General features: G+C 37.8%; 1 protein-coding gene across 2 annotated transcripts in view; it reads left to right on the top strand.

Moving 5' to 3' along the window:
* The window catches only part of SPTA1 (spectrin alpha, erythrocytic 1), an 83,896-nt gene that overhangs the window by 18,011 nt on the left and 53,152 nt on the right, over window positions 1-12,733 (top strand). For both annotated transcript variants that reach the window (XM_063624950.1, XM_063624949.1), the window contains 9 exons: window positions 932-1,086; window positions 2,550-2,685; window positions 2,804-2,905; window positions 5,038-5,175; window positions 5,781-5,891; window positions 7,447-7,524; window positions 7,670-7,822; window positions 9,155-9,359; window positions 11,027-11,208. In XM_063624950.1, the coding sequence (XP_063481020.1) occupies window positions 932-1,086; window positions 2,550-2,685; window positions 2,804-2,905; window positions 5,038-5,175; window positions 5,781-5,891; window positions 7,447-7,524; window positions 7,670-7,822; window positions 9,155-9,359; window positions 11,027-11,208 (1,260 nt within the window). The remainder of the gene's footprint in view (window positions 1-931; window positions 1,087-2,549; window positions 2,686-2,803; window positions 2,906-5,037; window positions 5,176-5,780; window positions 5,892-7,446; window positions 7,525-7,669; window positions 7,823-9,154; window positions 9,360-11,026; window positions 11,209-12,733) is intronic.

Genomic DNA, 12,733 nt, shown 5'->3' with positions numbered 1-12,733 from the left:
TGCTAAACCTACCTTTAGGTTTCCTTTTAAAACCTGGAAAACCTCAGGCACACTAGAACTTAGAACAAGCCTATTTTCTTAAATGATTTCCATCCTTTATTTCTTCCCCCTCACAAGTGTAGCCAGAACATAAACCAATTACTACTGAGAGTGCACAGGGGAGTCAGGCCACAGAAAGATCCACATTTGCTGTAATTTAATTTTAGGCCTATCCCTGTGTCCAGTTTCTGCAAACTTCCACCATTCTACTTTTTCTTTCATTCTTCCTTTTTGTTGTTGTTTTTGGTCTTTTTCCCTAATAATGAATAATAAAACCCATAATTTGACAAATAATGGTATTGAAATTCCAATCCCTAGACATCATCTGATTATAGTTGAGTATAATGAAAGGGCTAATAACATGTGAAAAGCCACCCATATCCACATTTTGTCCTAGTAACCCTGCTCCTCAGAGGTTGTGCTGAAAATGATCCAGCATTAGACATTTTCTTGGCCTTGTGGACAGAAATGTCTTTCTGCCTCCCACAGTAATATTTAGGGAAATGGTATAGAGGGGTGGGGAAGGAAAAACTTAGTTTGGAACCTTGCTCCTGACATTTTCTAGCTGAATGATCTTAAGCAAATAAAATACTTAATCTCTCAGTTTTCACAAAAAAGAAAAAAAAGAATAATTGCTACCTCATGGTATTATTAAATCAATAATATAAAATGAGAACATTCATATAAAGTACTTAGCATAATGAGAGACTGAAAAGTACTTAGTGAATTGTAATTATCAATATACTACATTAGTATATTAATAGAAATCTATTCATATGTCTATTTCTAAATTATTATTATTCACATGATTTTTTATACCTCTCCCACAAAGCTTTGCCAAGGGGAGTCAGAGTACTTGGATTTCCTACTAGGTTTCTTTTTCATCCCAAAGGTGAAGGAGTTACGTGCTAAAGCAGAGAAGCTGACACTTTCCCATCCTTCAGATGCACCTCAGATCCAGGAGATGAAAGAAGATCTGGTCTCCAACTGGGAGCACATTCGTGCCCTGGCCACCAGCAGATATGAAAAACTGCAGGCTACTTATTGGTGGGAAATCCCTCCCCTTTATTGCTCTACCTATCTCCACAGGGCCCAGATGTAATAGCAAGAGAAGAAATAAGAGTAAAGGGAGTCAAATAATGAGAGAATCAGCTCTCCTGCCTGCTCAGTAGAGACAAAAGATTTAAGTTGCCAAAGGAAGTCCTTTGTGACTGATATAATATAGTAGTATCCCCTTATCTGTGGTTTCAGTTACCAGCAGTCAACCACAGTTTGAAAATGTTAAATGGAAAATTCCAGTAATAATAACTTATAAGTTTTAAATTGCTTATTATTCTAAGAGGCATGATAAAATTTCTGGCTGGTCCACTTTGTCCCACCGGAAGATGAATCATTCCTTTGTCCAGCATATCCGTGCTGTATATCTACTCACTCGTTAGTCACTTAGTAGCAGTCTAAGTTATGGATTGACTGTCTTAGTATCACAGTGCTTATGTTTAAGTAATTATTATTTTATTTAATTGTTCTATTTTATCATTAGTTATTGTTGTTAATCTCTTGCTGTACCTAATTTATAAATCAAACTCTATTATAGGCATATAGGTATAAGAAAAAACATAGTGTATAGGGTGTTTAGTACTATCTGCAGTTTCTGGCATCTGCTGGGCATATTGAAATGTATCTCCCACAAATAAAGGGAGCCTACTGTGATCAGCATCACATCTCCACTCATCTGCAAATTTCCGTCTTCCCCTGCTTGTATTATTGTGGGATGCTATCAAGTGGCTCAAAAAGCTGGAAAAGCAACTGAAGAAACAATTCAAAATTCTGGCTCTAGATAAGGAACTGAAGGACATGCAGTACAAGCTGAAGAGCATCAAAATAACTTCAGTATTATTTACTGAATGTGGGTTATAAGCTTACAAAAACCCCTAATAACCAGGCATCATTTCAGTGTTAATTCTTATGGTTAGTCCTTAAATAACCAGAGGACAGTGCTTGTCATATGGTTATGATTTCAAAACAAAAGATGAGCATTTAACTTTTTAAAATAGGTAACTGTTTTGCAGCTCTTGTTTCTTATTAACAGGGTTAAAGATGAGCTAGATACATGAGGAATCCTAATGCTAATTCTAGTTCTTCCTTCCCACAAGGTGATTCTTATTTATATAACAACATGTATTGTTTATTGGTTGCATTGTGAGCACCTTACTCCATTTTAAGTACCTCTAGGGTAGGTGTGACGTTGAGGTGGTGGAGGTGTAATGCTCATGGGTCACATCCCACAGTGACACACCTACCCTAGAAACGTAATACCTGGGGTGAGGGACTTACAACTTGCACCACTAATCTCTGACTGTAAATAACAGGAAATAATCAGGAAAAAGGGAACCTAGGATCAGAGTTAGGAGCATCTCATACATCTTACCTCACCCCAAACCTAAATCTTTGTTCAATGTCCTTTCACATCTGGTTTCTCCTTCCTGTCTTTTACCTCACTTTTCCCACAGGTATCATCGATTCTCATCTGACTTTGATGAACTCTCAGGCTGGATGAAGGAGAAGACTGCTGCGATCAATGCTGATGAGCTGCCAACAGATGTGGCTGGTGGAGAAGTTCTGCTGGACAGGCATCAGCAGCATAAGGTAGAGAAGAAAGGCTCCCCAGTAGGAGGAGGGGTCAGGTTATTTGGCTGAATGCCAGGAATGCCAGAAATGCCAGGTTTCTTGCTGCATTTTGAGACATTTTGTTTTGTGGCCACAGCATGAGATTGACTCTTACGAAGACCGATTTCAATCTGCTGCTGAGACTGGTAAAGACCTTCTGGATGCCAATCATGAAGCCTCCGATGAAGTTCGGGAAAAGGTAATCTGGTTTAATAGAGTTTGTCAAATTCCAATTATATATGTAATCATTACGTAATCTCACAATAATATGATAATCTCTGAATAGGTAAAGGATAGAAGTCATTTAAACATGTGAATAATATGAATCAAACTTTTACACTGCTTCCTTTCATATACAGTTGTCACTTATTATCCATGGGGCATTGGTTCCAGGACCTCCCTCAGGTGCCAAAATCTGCAGATGCTCAAGAAACGGCATAATATTTGCGTACGATGCATGTACATTCTCCTGTACACTTTAAATTATCTTCAGATTACTTATAATACTTCATACAATGTAAATGCTATGTAAATAATTGTTATACTCTATTATTTAGGGAATAAGCAACAAGTCTGTACATGTTCAGTACAGGTGGAATTTTTAAAAAATATTTTATACCCATGGTTGGTTAAATCTACAGGTGTGGAACCTACAGATATTGGGAGTTAACTCTACTGTTTTGCTAAATTGAGTCACTTGAAATTTTCAAGACATGATGTGTGCTTCCTCATCTCTGAGCCTTTATTTCATCAACCCTCTGACTTCTACCTAATTTGAAACCTCCATTCCATTTTGCCTCCTGACATATGCCCAGTTTCGTGACCTTCCCATGCTCATCTCTAGACTGTAAACTCCAGGAGGACTGCACCTTATTCATCTCTGGGTCCCCCACAGTGCCTAGTACAGCATCTGGCATGGCTGACATCTGTGCATGTTCTTCTTTCCTCTATACAGTCTCAAATTAAGCTGACATTCCTGCATCTGTGATTTTCAAATTTACATTAAATAACAGGGCAATCTTAAACACCCAGCATTCCACGGAATGAAGAAATCAGTTTTACCATCATCCTAACCTCCTACATCACATGGCTTCACCTTTGCACCTTGACCCAGAGAGATTTTGCACCAGTGGCAGAGTCTAGGCACACCTTGGAATGATAGTTACAGTAAGATCCGCATGCCTCTTTGCATCTCACTAGATTCCAAGCACAACCTCTAGCACTGTGCAGTGGATGAGGTTGAGACAACCAAGTTTTGAATTCTCGCAGAACTCTGTGGGGACATTATAATATAGTTTTTTTTTTTTTTTTTTTAACAAGGCTCTGTCAAAGAAAAAGCAGAACTCAAAGTCCTTAAAAACTTAACAGTTATCCTGGGATTCTGATAGTTTATTCTGCTTTTTTGTCGTTGTTGACAGAGTATCACTCTGTCGCCCAGGCTGGAGTGCAGTGGCCAATCTCAGTTCACTGCAGCCTCTGCCTCCCGAGTTCCAGTGATTCTCCTGCCTCAGCCTCCTGAATAGCTGGGACTAGAGGTGTGCACCACCACATGCAGCCAATTTTTGTATTTTTATTTTATTTTACTTTTTTTTTTTTTTAGAAACCGGCTTTCACAGTGTTGGCCAGGCTGATTTTGAACTCCTGACCTCAAGTGATCCAGCCACCTTGGCCTCCCAAAGTGCTGAGATTACAGGCGTGAATCACCACACCTGGCCCTATTCTGCTTTTTTGATGGAGATAATACAGCTGCAGGTGTAACAAGTTGGAAATTCTTGGGCATATGCTTGACCAGAAACAAAGGCTTTTTCATGTGTTTGAGAATGTCTCTTCTCTCTTTCCCTAATGGTTTTGATTTGTTTTGGGAATAAAATGCAAACTTCTCAGTGTGATGTTTTATGTGCTCTATGAACTTGGATTTCATCGACTGTCTACACTTTTTTAGACACTGCACTTTTCTCTAGCTCACATTACATTACCTAACAATTACTTGCAGTTCATTTGCTTATGGCATTAAGTCCTGATACCCATTCCCTACCTTTTAAATCTCTGTTTGGTATGAGATTTTCCATGCTTTCCCATACTTCTACTTCCTGGCTCTTAATTAGAATTAGTCTTTTTCATTTCCTTATACATATAGTGTTTTGCCTCTTTTATGGAATTTATCCCATTCTTCCTATAGTACAATCATTTGCTTAAATGTTGGAATCTTAAAAGCCCATTTGCTGTTTATTTTTGTATCCTTAAATGGCTTTGCATTTATTATATGCTCAATAAATATAGAATAAAATAAATTAATTATCTTCCATATACATTATCTCCTTCTTTCCAAAGATGGAAATACTTGCCAACAACTGGATTGCCCTGCTAGAACTGTGGGGCAAGCGTCATCAGCAGTATGAGCAGTGCTTGGACTTTCATCTCTTCTACCGAGACAGTGAGCAAGTGGACAGTTGGATGAGTAGACAAGAGGTAACAGGAGGGGTCCATACCATCTTTAGAAGTCATTTCTCTCACCCTTCATTTGCCACCATGACTACTGTGAGTTCCCTCACAACCACTCCTGTGAGTCAAAGCTTGTCTTGGGAACTAGAGGGTGATCCACAAGAAAAAGAAAAGATGGGCCCTTTCTATAAGGCTCCTACAATTCCCTCATCAACAAAAGCATATATACTTAAATACATAGCAGAGAGGCTTTAACTACAATTGAAATAAGGCAAAATAAATATCAAATTGGTAAAGGGTCAGGAAGAGAAAACTGATGAGTCAGGCAGGGTACATCAGAGTGGAGGTGAGTAGGCCACTTGAGGCAGTTTTGAGAGCTCAGAATAATGTCTAGACTGGTTGAGGAATTCCATGTGGACAGACCCAGAAACATAGGTGAGAAAATTGTATGAGAGTATCAGGAAGGAGGCCTGAAGCTCCCACTGTTTAAAGTTAATCTTTACCCATTATCATAATGTGTGCTAATTCCCACCTTGCTCTCTCCTGCCTTAGTCCTTGTCTCAGAGATAGGCCAAGAGGAATGTTTCTTACCGGTCAGACACAGCTTAGGTGTGTCTTTCTGTCTTCTACAGGCCTTCCTGGAAAACGAGGATCTGGGAAACTCACTGGGCAGTGCAGAAGCCCTTCTTCAGAAGCATGATGACTTTGAGGAAGTCTTTACTGCCCAGGAAGAGAAGATCATAGTAAGAAATAGGCCCTAGTTTGGGCATTGACTCCCTCTCTGTATACATAATTTTACACAATACCTGTCCCTAGATAACATTGCTCCTGTAACTACCAGACATAGCCTGAGGATTATCCATAATCAAGTTGCATCTCTTCTTTCGTTGTTGGTGTGTTTATTTGTGTGTTTTCCAAACTCTTTAATTTTATAAACATAAAATGTTTATATAGTGAGAAAGCCAAAACTTAATACTAATCTTTAGAAAAAAAGTGACAATAGCCAAAAAATACTCATACCAATTTTTATCACACAATTCTTGTTCTGCAAAGCATATTTGGAAAGTTTTTCTAGATGGTAGGCCATGTTTTTTTTTTCTGATGAAGTGTATGATTTTGTTTTATATTTTCTGCAGTGTAAATAGAAATTATGGAATTCTTATTCAGTGTAGAATCATTACTTAGAAATTTTATTTTTTTCATTTCTTCCTCTCTAGCAATATCTTAATATAATTTTCTCTTCCTTGGTAACATCTAGATATCTAAGTACTGTCTATGCTTTTCCTTTACAGCATATTTTTCCTTTATAGTATATCTTTATCTATGTTTTTCATCAAATATGACTACAGAGTTTTCCTGTGAGCCTTAAGTTACAATGTCCCAGAAAGCTGGTGAATGTAAAGGCAGGACTCAGAGAAGTGAAAGGAAGGCTTCATGGGTCCAATACATTGTATGTCGCTGGCTATTCCTAGGATGATGCTGACTTTAACACCACCCTTGCCACATACACATACATACCACTACCTCCACCACCAGCAGCAGCAACAACAAAAATAACAGGCAAATTCCTAGTCTTCTCTGTTAATCTTAAATCAATATGGTGAAGAGGTGGAAGTCCAATTAATATCAAGTCCCTCATTAATTGATACGTATGTCCTTTCTGTTGATTCTCATTGGTCAAAGCTAACAGTGTAAAATAATTTATTGTTTATAAAGTGTTATCATTTATTTTAGATCATTTTCTTATTCCAATCAATTAATTCTGAGCTCTAGTAATTTGGGAGATTTCTGATTAAACAAGGGTGAAAACTTACCTCTATAATTTCTGACTCTTCTCCTATGTAACTGAAGATAGAGATAGAGATATAGCTAGAGCTGGAGATAGAAGGAGATAGAGATAGAGGTGGAGATGAGATAGAGATAGAGATATATTTGAGAGATGAATACATGGATAGATAGATGGATGGACAGACTGGCTATAGACGTGGCTATATCATTGGTAGTGCTTCCTCTTGAAGACAAGAATAAATCAATCATCTCATAGCGACATCTGCATTCATTTACTGTAACCTGTATTTAAAAAACATTGTGGTACAGAGAATGTAATTGACATGCCCTGAGGTATATATTTTGAAATACAATTTATAACAGAAACCTGAATAAGGACTTACATCTGCTGGCCTTCAAACTTCTCCTCCCACATTGCTATGCTTCATCTTTAAACAGCTACCCAAACTGTGGCCACTTACTCAGTGGTCACTGAGGGAATAGCATTCATTTTTATTTTTATTTTTTCAGACTGTAGACAAGACTGCAACCAAATTGATTGATGATGACCATTATGATTCAAAGAACATCGCTGCTATCCGTGATGGGGTATGTCCAAGGGCCTAGAGCTTCTGTGTGCCTACGCACCAGAATCAAGAAGAGTTTTGGTGGGCATGGTGACCAGGGTGGTCAGCGAATCTCACGTGTCCATATTTGGTTTTGCTGACAGTAAGTTTACTCGTGGTTTTTGCAGCTGTTAGCCCGGCGGGATGCCCTACGTGAAAAGGCTGGCACTAGACGTAAATTGCTGATGGATTCATTGCTTCTGCAAAAACTGTATCAGGACTCAGATGACCTAAAGAACTGGATCAACAAGAAGAAAAAATTGGCAGATGATGATTACAAGGTAGGCAGAGTTTTCAGGAGCTGGATGTAGTTATCAGGAGTTCCTTTCACTGGAAGTACAGTCTTGGAGTAAAATGAACTTTAGCGTTCAGCTGGTGATCCTCATTTTACAGATGACAAAACAGAGGCTCAGAAAAGGGCAATGACTCCCTGAAGGCTATTCATACAGTTAAATATCAAGGATCTAGATTTTGGTTTTCCTGTACTCTGATGTTCTTCACCTCTTTCCTCTGGCACAATTTCTGGTGATTCTTAGCCAAATGGGGGAAGGTAGGGAATGTTCCTTACTGAGCTGCTTGTTGCCCTTTTCTCACCTTTTCTGCTCCCCTCTGCATCCCTATAGTAGGTAAATGTTGTGTCTAATCCCACCAATACATTTAAAGTTTGTGAAAACTACTAGGAACTCAAAAGTAACCTAACTATTTGGTATAATATAAACTTATAAAATGTTATAGCTGGAAGAGAACAGCCCCTTATTTTATAGTTAAAGAAACTAGGAGCTAAGTTGGGAAGTGAGTTGCCCAGTTATTTAGAAGATGGTTTAACAAAAAGTTAGAAGCATGAACTCTGGAGCAGGTAAACTTGGGCTTGGATTTTTGCTTTAATTTGTTTATGGAAATTCCTGAATTATCTCTGTGCCATAGATTCCTCTTCCTTAGGGTTGTACTAACACATATATTGCACTCAAAAATGTTATATAATATAAACTATTATGTACACACTTGTATGTTTACAAACCTTCACATTTACCATCAGGACGAGAATTAGGCTTTTGATTTCTAGGCCAGTATCTACTGAAAGTATTTATTTTCCTGATATTATTTAGTCTTAAATGTATACTTCTGATCCTTTTGTTCTTATATCTTGATAGAGCTATGAACATCTTATCCTTGCATTTCATTTTGTGAAGCTTGTTCGTATGTGTTTGCATTCACTAGATGAGTTATGGATCCAGTATATGTTTTATAAACAGATCTCTATATGGGTCAAATGGATGGAAGGTTCATGTATGCGGTGAGGAATGGAAGATAATTTTCACCTTTCATGACAGCTCTGATTGTTAGTGCTTGAATGGAGTGTCATATTCAAAATGATCTTCAAAGCATATCTAAGTCCAGCAAAAAAAATTGCCAGATCAGTTTGCCATGTCTGCCACATGTAGAAAGAAGGATTCGTTGCATGAATTTCTCAAACGTTGGACTAGGAAAGTTCCTCCTTTTATCTTCTTGTTAGCATCATTAGATTTATAGTGAGAAGTAACCTCTTATTCTCAAAATTTCTGTCCCTCATTCTTCAAGTAATGGTTTTTTTTTTTTTTTTCATCTTATCTCAGGACACGCAGAACTTGAAGAGCAGGGTTCAAAAGCAGCAAGTCTTTGAAAACGAATTGGCAGTTAATGAGACCCTGCTGAAAAACATACAGAAAACTGGCCAAGAGATGATTGAGGGTGGTCACTATGCCTCTGACAATGTGACCACTCGTCTGAGTGAAGTTGCCAGCCTCTGGGAGGAGTTGCTGGAGGCTACAAAACAGAAAGGTAAAAAGCAGAGGTTTTGGTGAAAGGTCATCTTCTAAATTCTGAAATCTACTACATCTTTACCACTGTAAATTTATCTGGTGGCCTCTATGAGAAGGTATACTACTCATTTGCTTCCATGTGTCTTTCTTTTATTGGTAAAATTTTAAAAATCCAACCTGAATTTATAACAGTATATATTAACACAATTTTATGTTTCCTTCAAGTGTGTAGGGTTTTTAAAAAAAATTTTTTTGACAGTGGCAGGTGAGCTGAAATTGCTTTCGTTTTCTTCACTTTTTTCCTACTTTGTTGTTTTTCTTTCCCTTGAACAAGTATTTTTGAACCATGAGTTTTACATATTTTGGTTCTATAAGCTGGACAAGATATTATGACTCAGGTTGTTACATTAGACATTAAAAAATTGTTGATGTCACACGTGATTTTCCTACATTTTATTCTTATAGAGCCTGATGACTTGTTGATCTTTTTTTTTTTTTTTTTTTTTGGAGACGGAGTCTCACGCTGTCACCCAGGCTGGAGTGCAGTGGCGCAATCTCCGCTCACTGCAAGCTCCGCCTCCCAGGTTCACGCCATTCTCCTGCCTCAGCCTCTCCGAGTAGCTGGGACTACAGGCGCCCGCCACCACGCCCGGCTAATTTTTTGTATTTTTAGTAGAGACGGGGTTTCACATGGTCTCGATCTCCTGACCTCGTGATCCGCCCGCCTCGGCCTTCCAAAGTGCTGGGATTACAAGCGTGAGCCACCGCGCCCGGCCATTGTTGATCTTTTTAAACCTATTTGAAAGTGTTTAGGCTCTGCTATAAGCTCTTAAAACAATCCCACATGTCTTCTTGGAGAGTCTTCACTGATATTTTACCCCTTACTTTGGAAAATTAATCAATTTTTAGTAATTAACACAAATAATGAGTTTTCTATTCGTGTGCCCCTTGTTATAAACATCATGTATAAACATAACTTTTCCTTGATTACAGAATAAATATGTCATACAGATTTTTTTTGGATACCATCCTCATTTTTCGTTTAGAAAAACAAAATCAAACTTGGTATGACAATATATCACTGCTACTCTTCACCATCAGGAGACAAAGCAATTCCTTTGCAGAAATAATGCAAATAATTGCAATAAGATCATAGTACAGAATCGATCTGAGCAGAGTGTGAATGAAGACATTTTCTGGAAGATAAAATTGTGGGGAACAGTTGGTGATGAAAGACAGGCACTAAGGGGGGGAAGCAAAGTTCAGTGAAATAATTTTATAAAAAGAAACTTACAAATTTCAGACTGAACCAACCTCATTATGCTTCTCCTAGAAAATATACTGTTTGGATTTGAATTTCTTTGAAAAAGAGGTCTGGATAGAGAGTAAAAATCACATAAGGAAACACCCAAGATGGTTAAAATCTGACACAGCAGAACTATATCTTATCAGGCGATATAACTTCTTACTTGTTTTTGCCTTGAGAACATTACTATATTCAGAAACAAATATTATCAGAATTCTACAAATTTAAGATGACTTTTTGTGAGACATGTGAGACAGTTATATTTCCCTCTTTGCAATATTAAAATATTATATTGATCCTTCAATTGGAGGAAGGTATATTATAGTGTAAAGAGGAATAGTTATGGTACCTAATGTCTTCTACCTGATGTCTTCTCCCAGGGACCCAGTTGTATGAGGCCAACCAGCAGCTGCAATTTGAAAATAATGCAGAAGATTTGCAGCGCTGGCTGGAGGAGGTGGAGGGGCAAGTCACCTCTGAGGATTATGGGAAAGGCCTGGCCGACATGCAGAATCGACTCAGGAAACATGGCCTCCTGGAGTCGGCTGTGGCTGCTCGTCAGGTTTGTTGTTAGCTCTTTGGCCAGCCATAAGCAATGGGTGTTTATGCTCTGAGCACACTCATTATTAAGTAATAAGTAATTATTACTTATTAATTACTTAAAAAGTAATAATAAGCAATGGGTGTATATGCTCTGAGCACACTCATTATTAAGTAATAAGTAATTATTATTATTCAGAGAGCAAAAGAGCAAAGAACCAAAGGTAAAAATTCAAAATTTTTAGTAAACTAACTGCCCTTTCCCAAAATCTCCTCCAATCTAGCCAGGTGTGCTGGGTGCTCAGTGCCTTTCGTCAGAACCTCATGGTTGGTGTAAGGCTTTATTGACTTTTCTAAACATAAACTCTTCTCTCAATCTAGAAATCTGGGTTGTATATACATCCTTGTGGCTTACTAGTTACGTGATCTTTGATAGGTCATTTCACTTTTTGCATCTCAGTATCCTCACTATCCTCACCTATAAAATAAGGGGTTGGGATAAAGTTGTCTTTTCCTGTTCAGGTATTCTGTGATTCAAAGCATAAAAATATTTTAAATCCTACCTTTTTTTTTTTAATAAGGAAAATTGAAACCAATAGAAGTAAAGTGACTTTCCCAATGTCACAGCAAAAATTAACAACAAAGCCAGAACTAGGAACTGATGTCGAGGTTGCTAGTTTCAGAGATATTTTCTCCAACATCATACCAGACTCTTATTTAAAATGAATTTATTCCAAAAGTTCCTAGGTTGTGGACATTCTATGTGAGGTTTGGGAGATTTCAGTGGAAATCCACTTCCAGCCAACTCAATTTCTCATCCCAGGAATCCTAGTTTGTATTTAAAAATGATTCCGCCATTCCCTAGAAGATCCCACTAATCTGCCTTTTAAAAATACACTTTCATGATGCCTACTCTATGGTCACTCTGAGTTAAATGGAAAAAAACAGAAGAATCTACAGAAAACAGGAAAAAAGTCATTCGTATATCTTTAGAGATGGCTCTCTGGGGCTTTAAATAAAGTAAAAGATTGGAGTAGGAAAAATCATACAAATATAGCTTTGAAATCTACCCCGAGAACAGAGTTTCAAAGGATGGAAGGGTATAATTTGTTTAATTTTTTTGTTGTTGTTGTTTAAAAGCAAACAAAAAAGGACATCTTGAAGAAGATAAACTGTACGTGTAAGAGCTTAAGAAATAGGAGTGTGTGACACCATTTGGGAAAGTTAGGGTGGCTGGTCACCAGGAATTGGAACTCCTAATGTGGGTAGAGATAAAGAAATGATACTTGCAAGGGAAATTTTAGATATAGAATGTTAAAGTTGAAAAAGATCTTCAATATCTTCTAGCCCAAAGTTTTCATTATATAGTTTAAGAAACTAAGATCAAAACAGGTGAAAGAACTTTCCCCAAGATCAAATGGCAATGGACTGGCAGCCAAGTATATGAGCCAGATATCCTCTCTCCCTCGCCTGGTGCATCTTGCACCACATTAGAGGTTTTCAAAGAGTACCGTGGATCTGTAGTGATGATGATAATGATTATGTTT

Source organism: Symphalangus syndactylus, chromosome 12, assembly GCF_028878055.3.
Source record: "Symphalangus syndactylus isolate Jambi chromosome 12, NHGRI_mSymSyn1-v2.1_pri, whole genome shotgun sequence".
NCBI classification, from domain to species: Eukaryota; Metazoa; Chordata; class Mammalia; order Primates; family Hylobatidae; genus Symphalangus; species Symphalangus syndactylus.
This window is presented reverse-complemented; position numbering and strand designations above follow the sequence as displayed.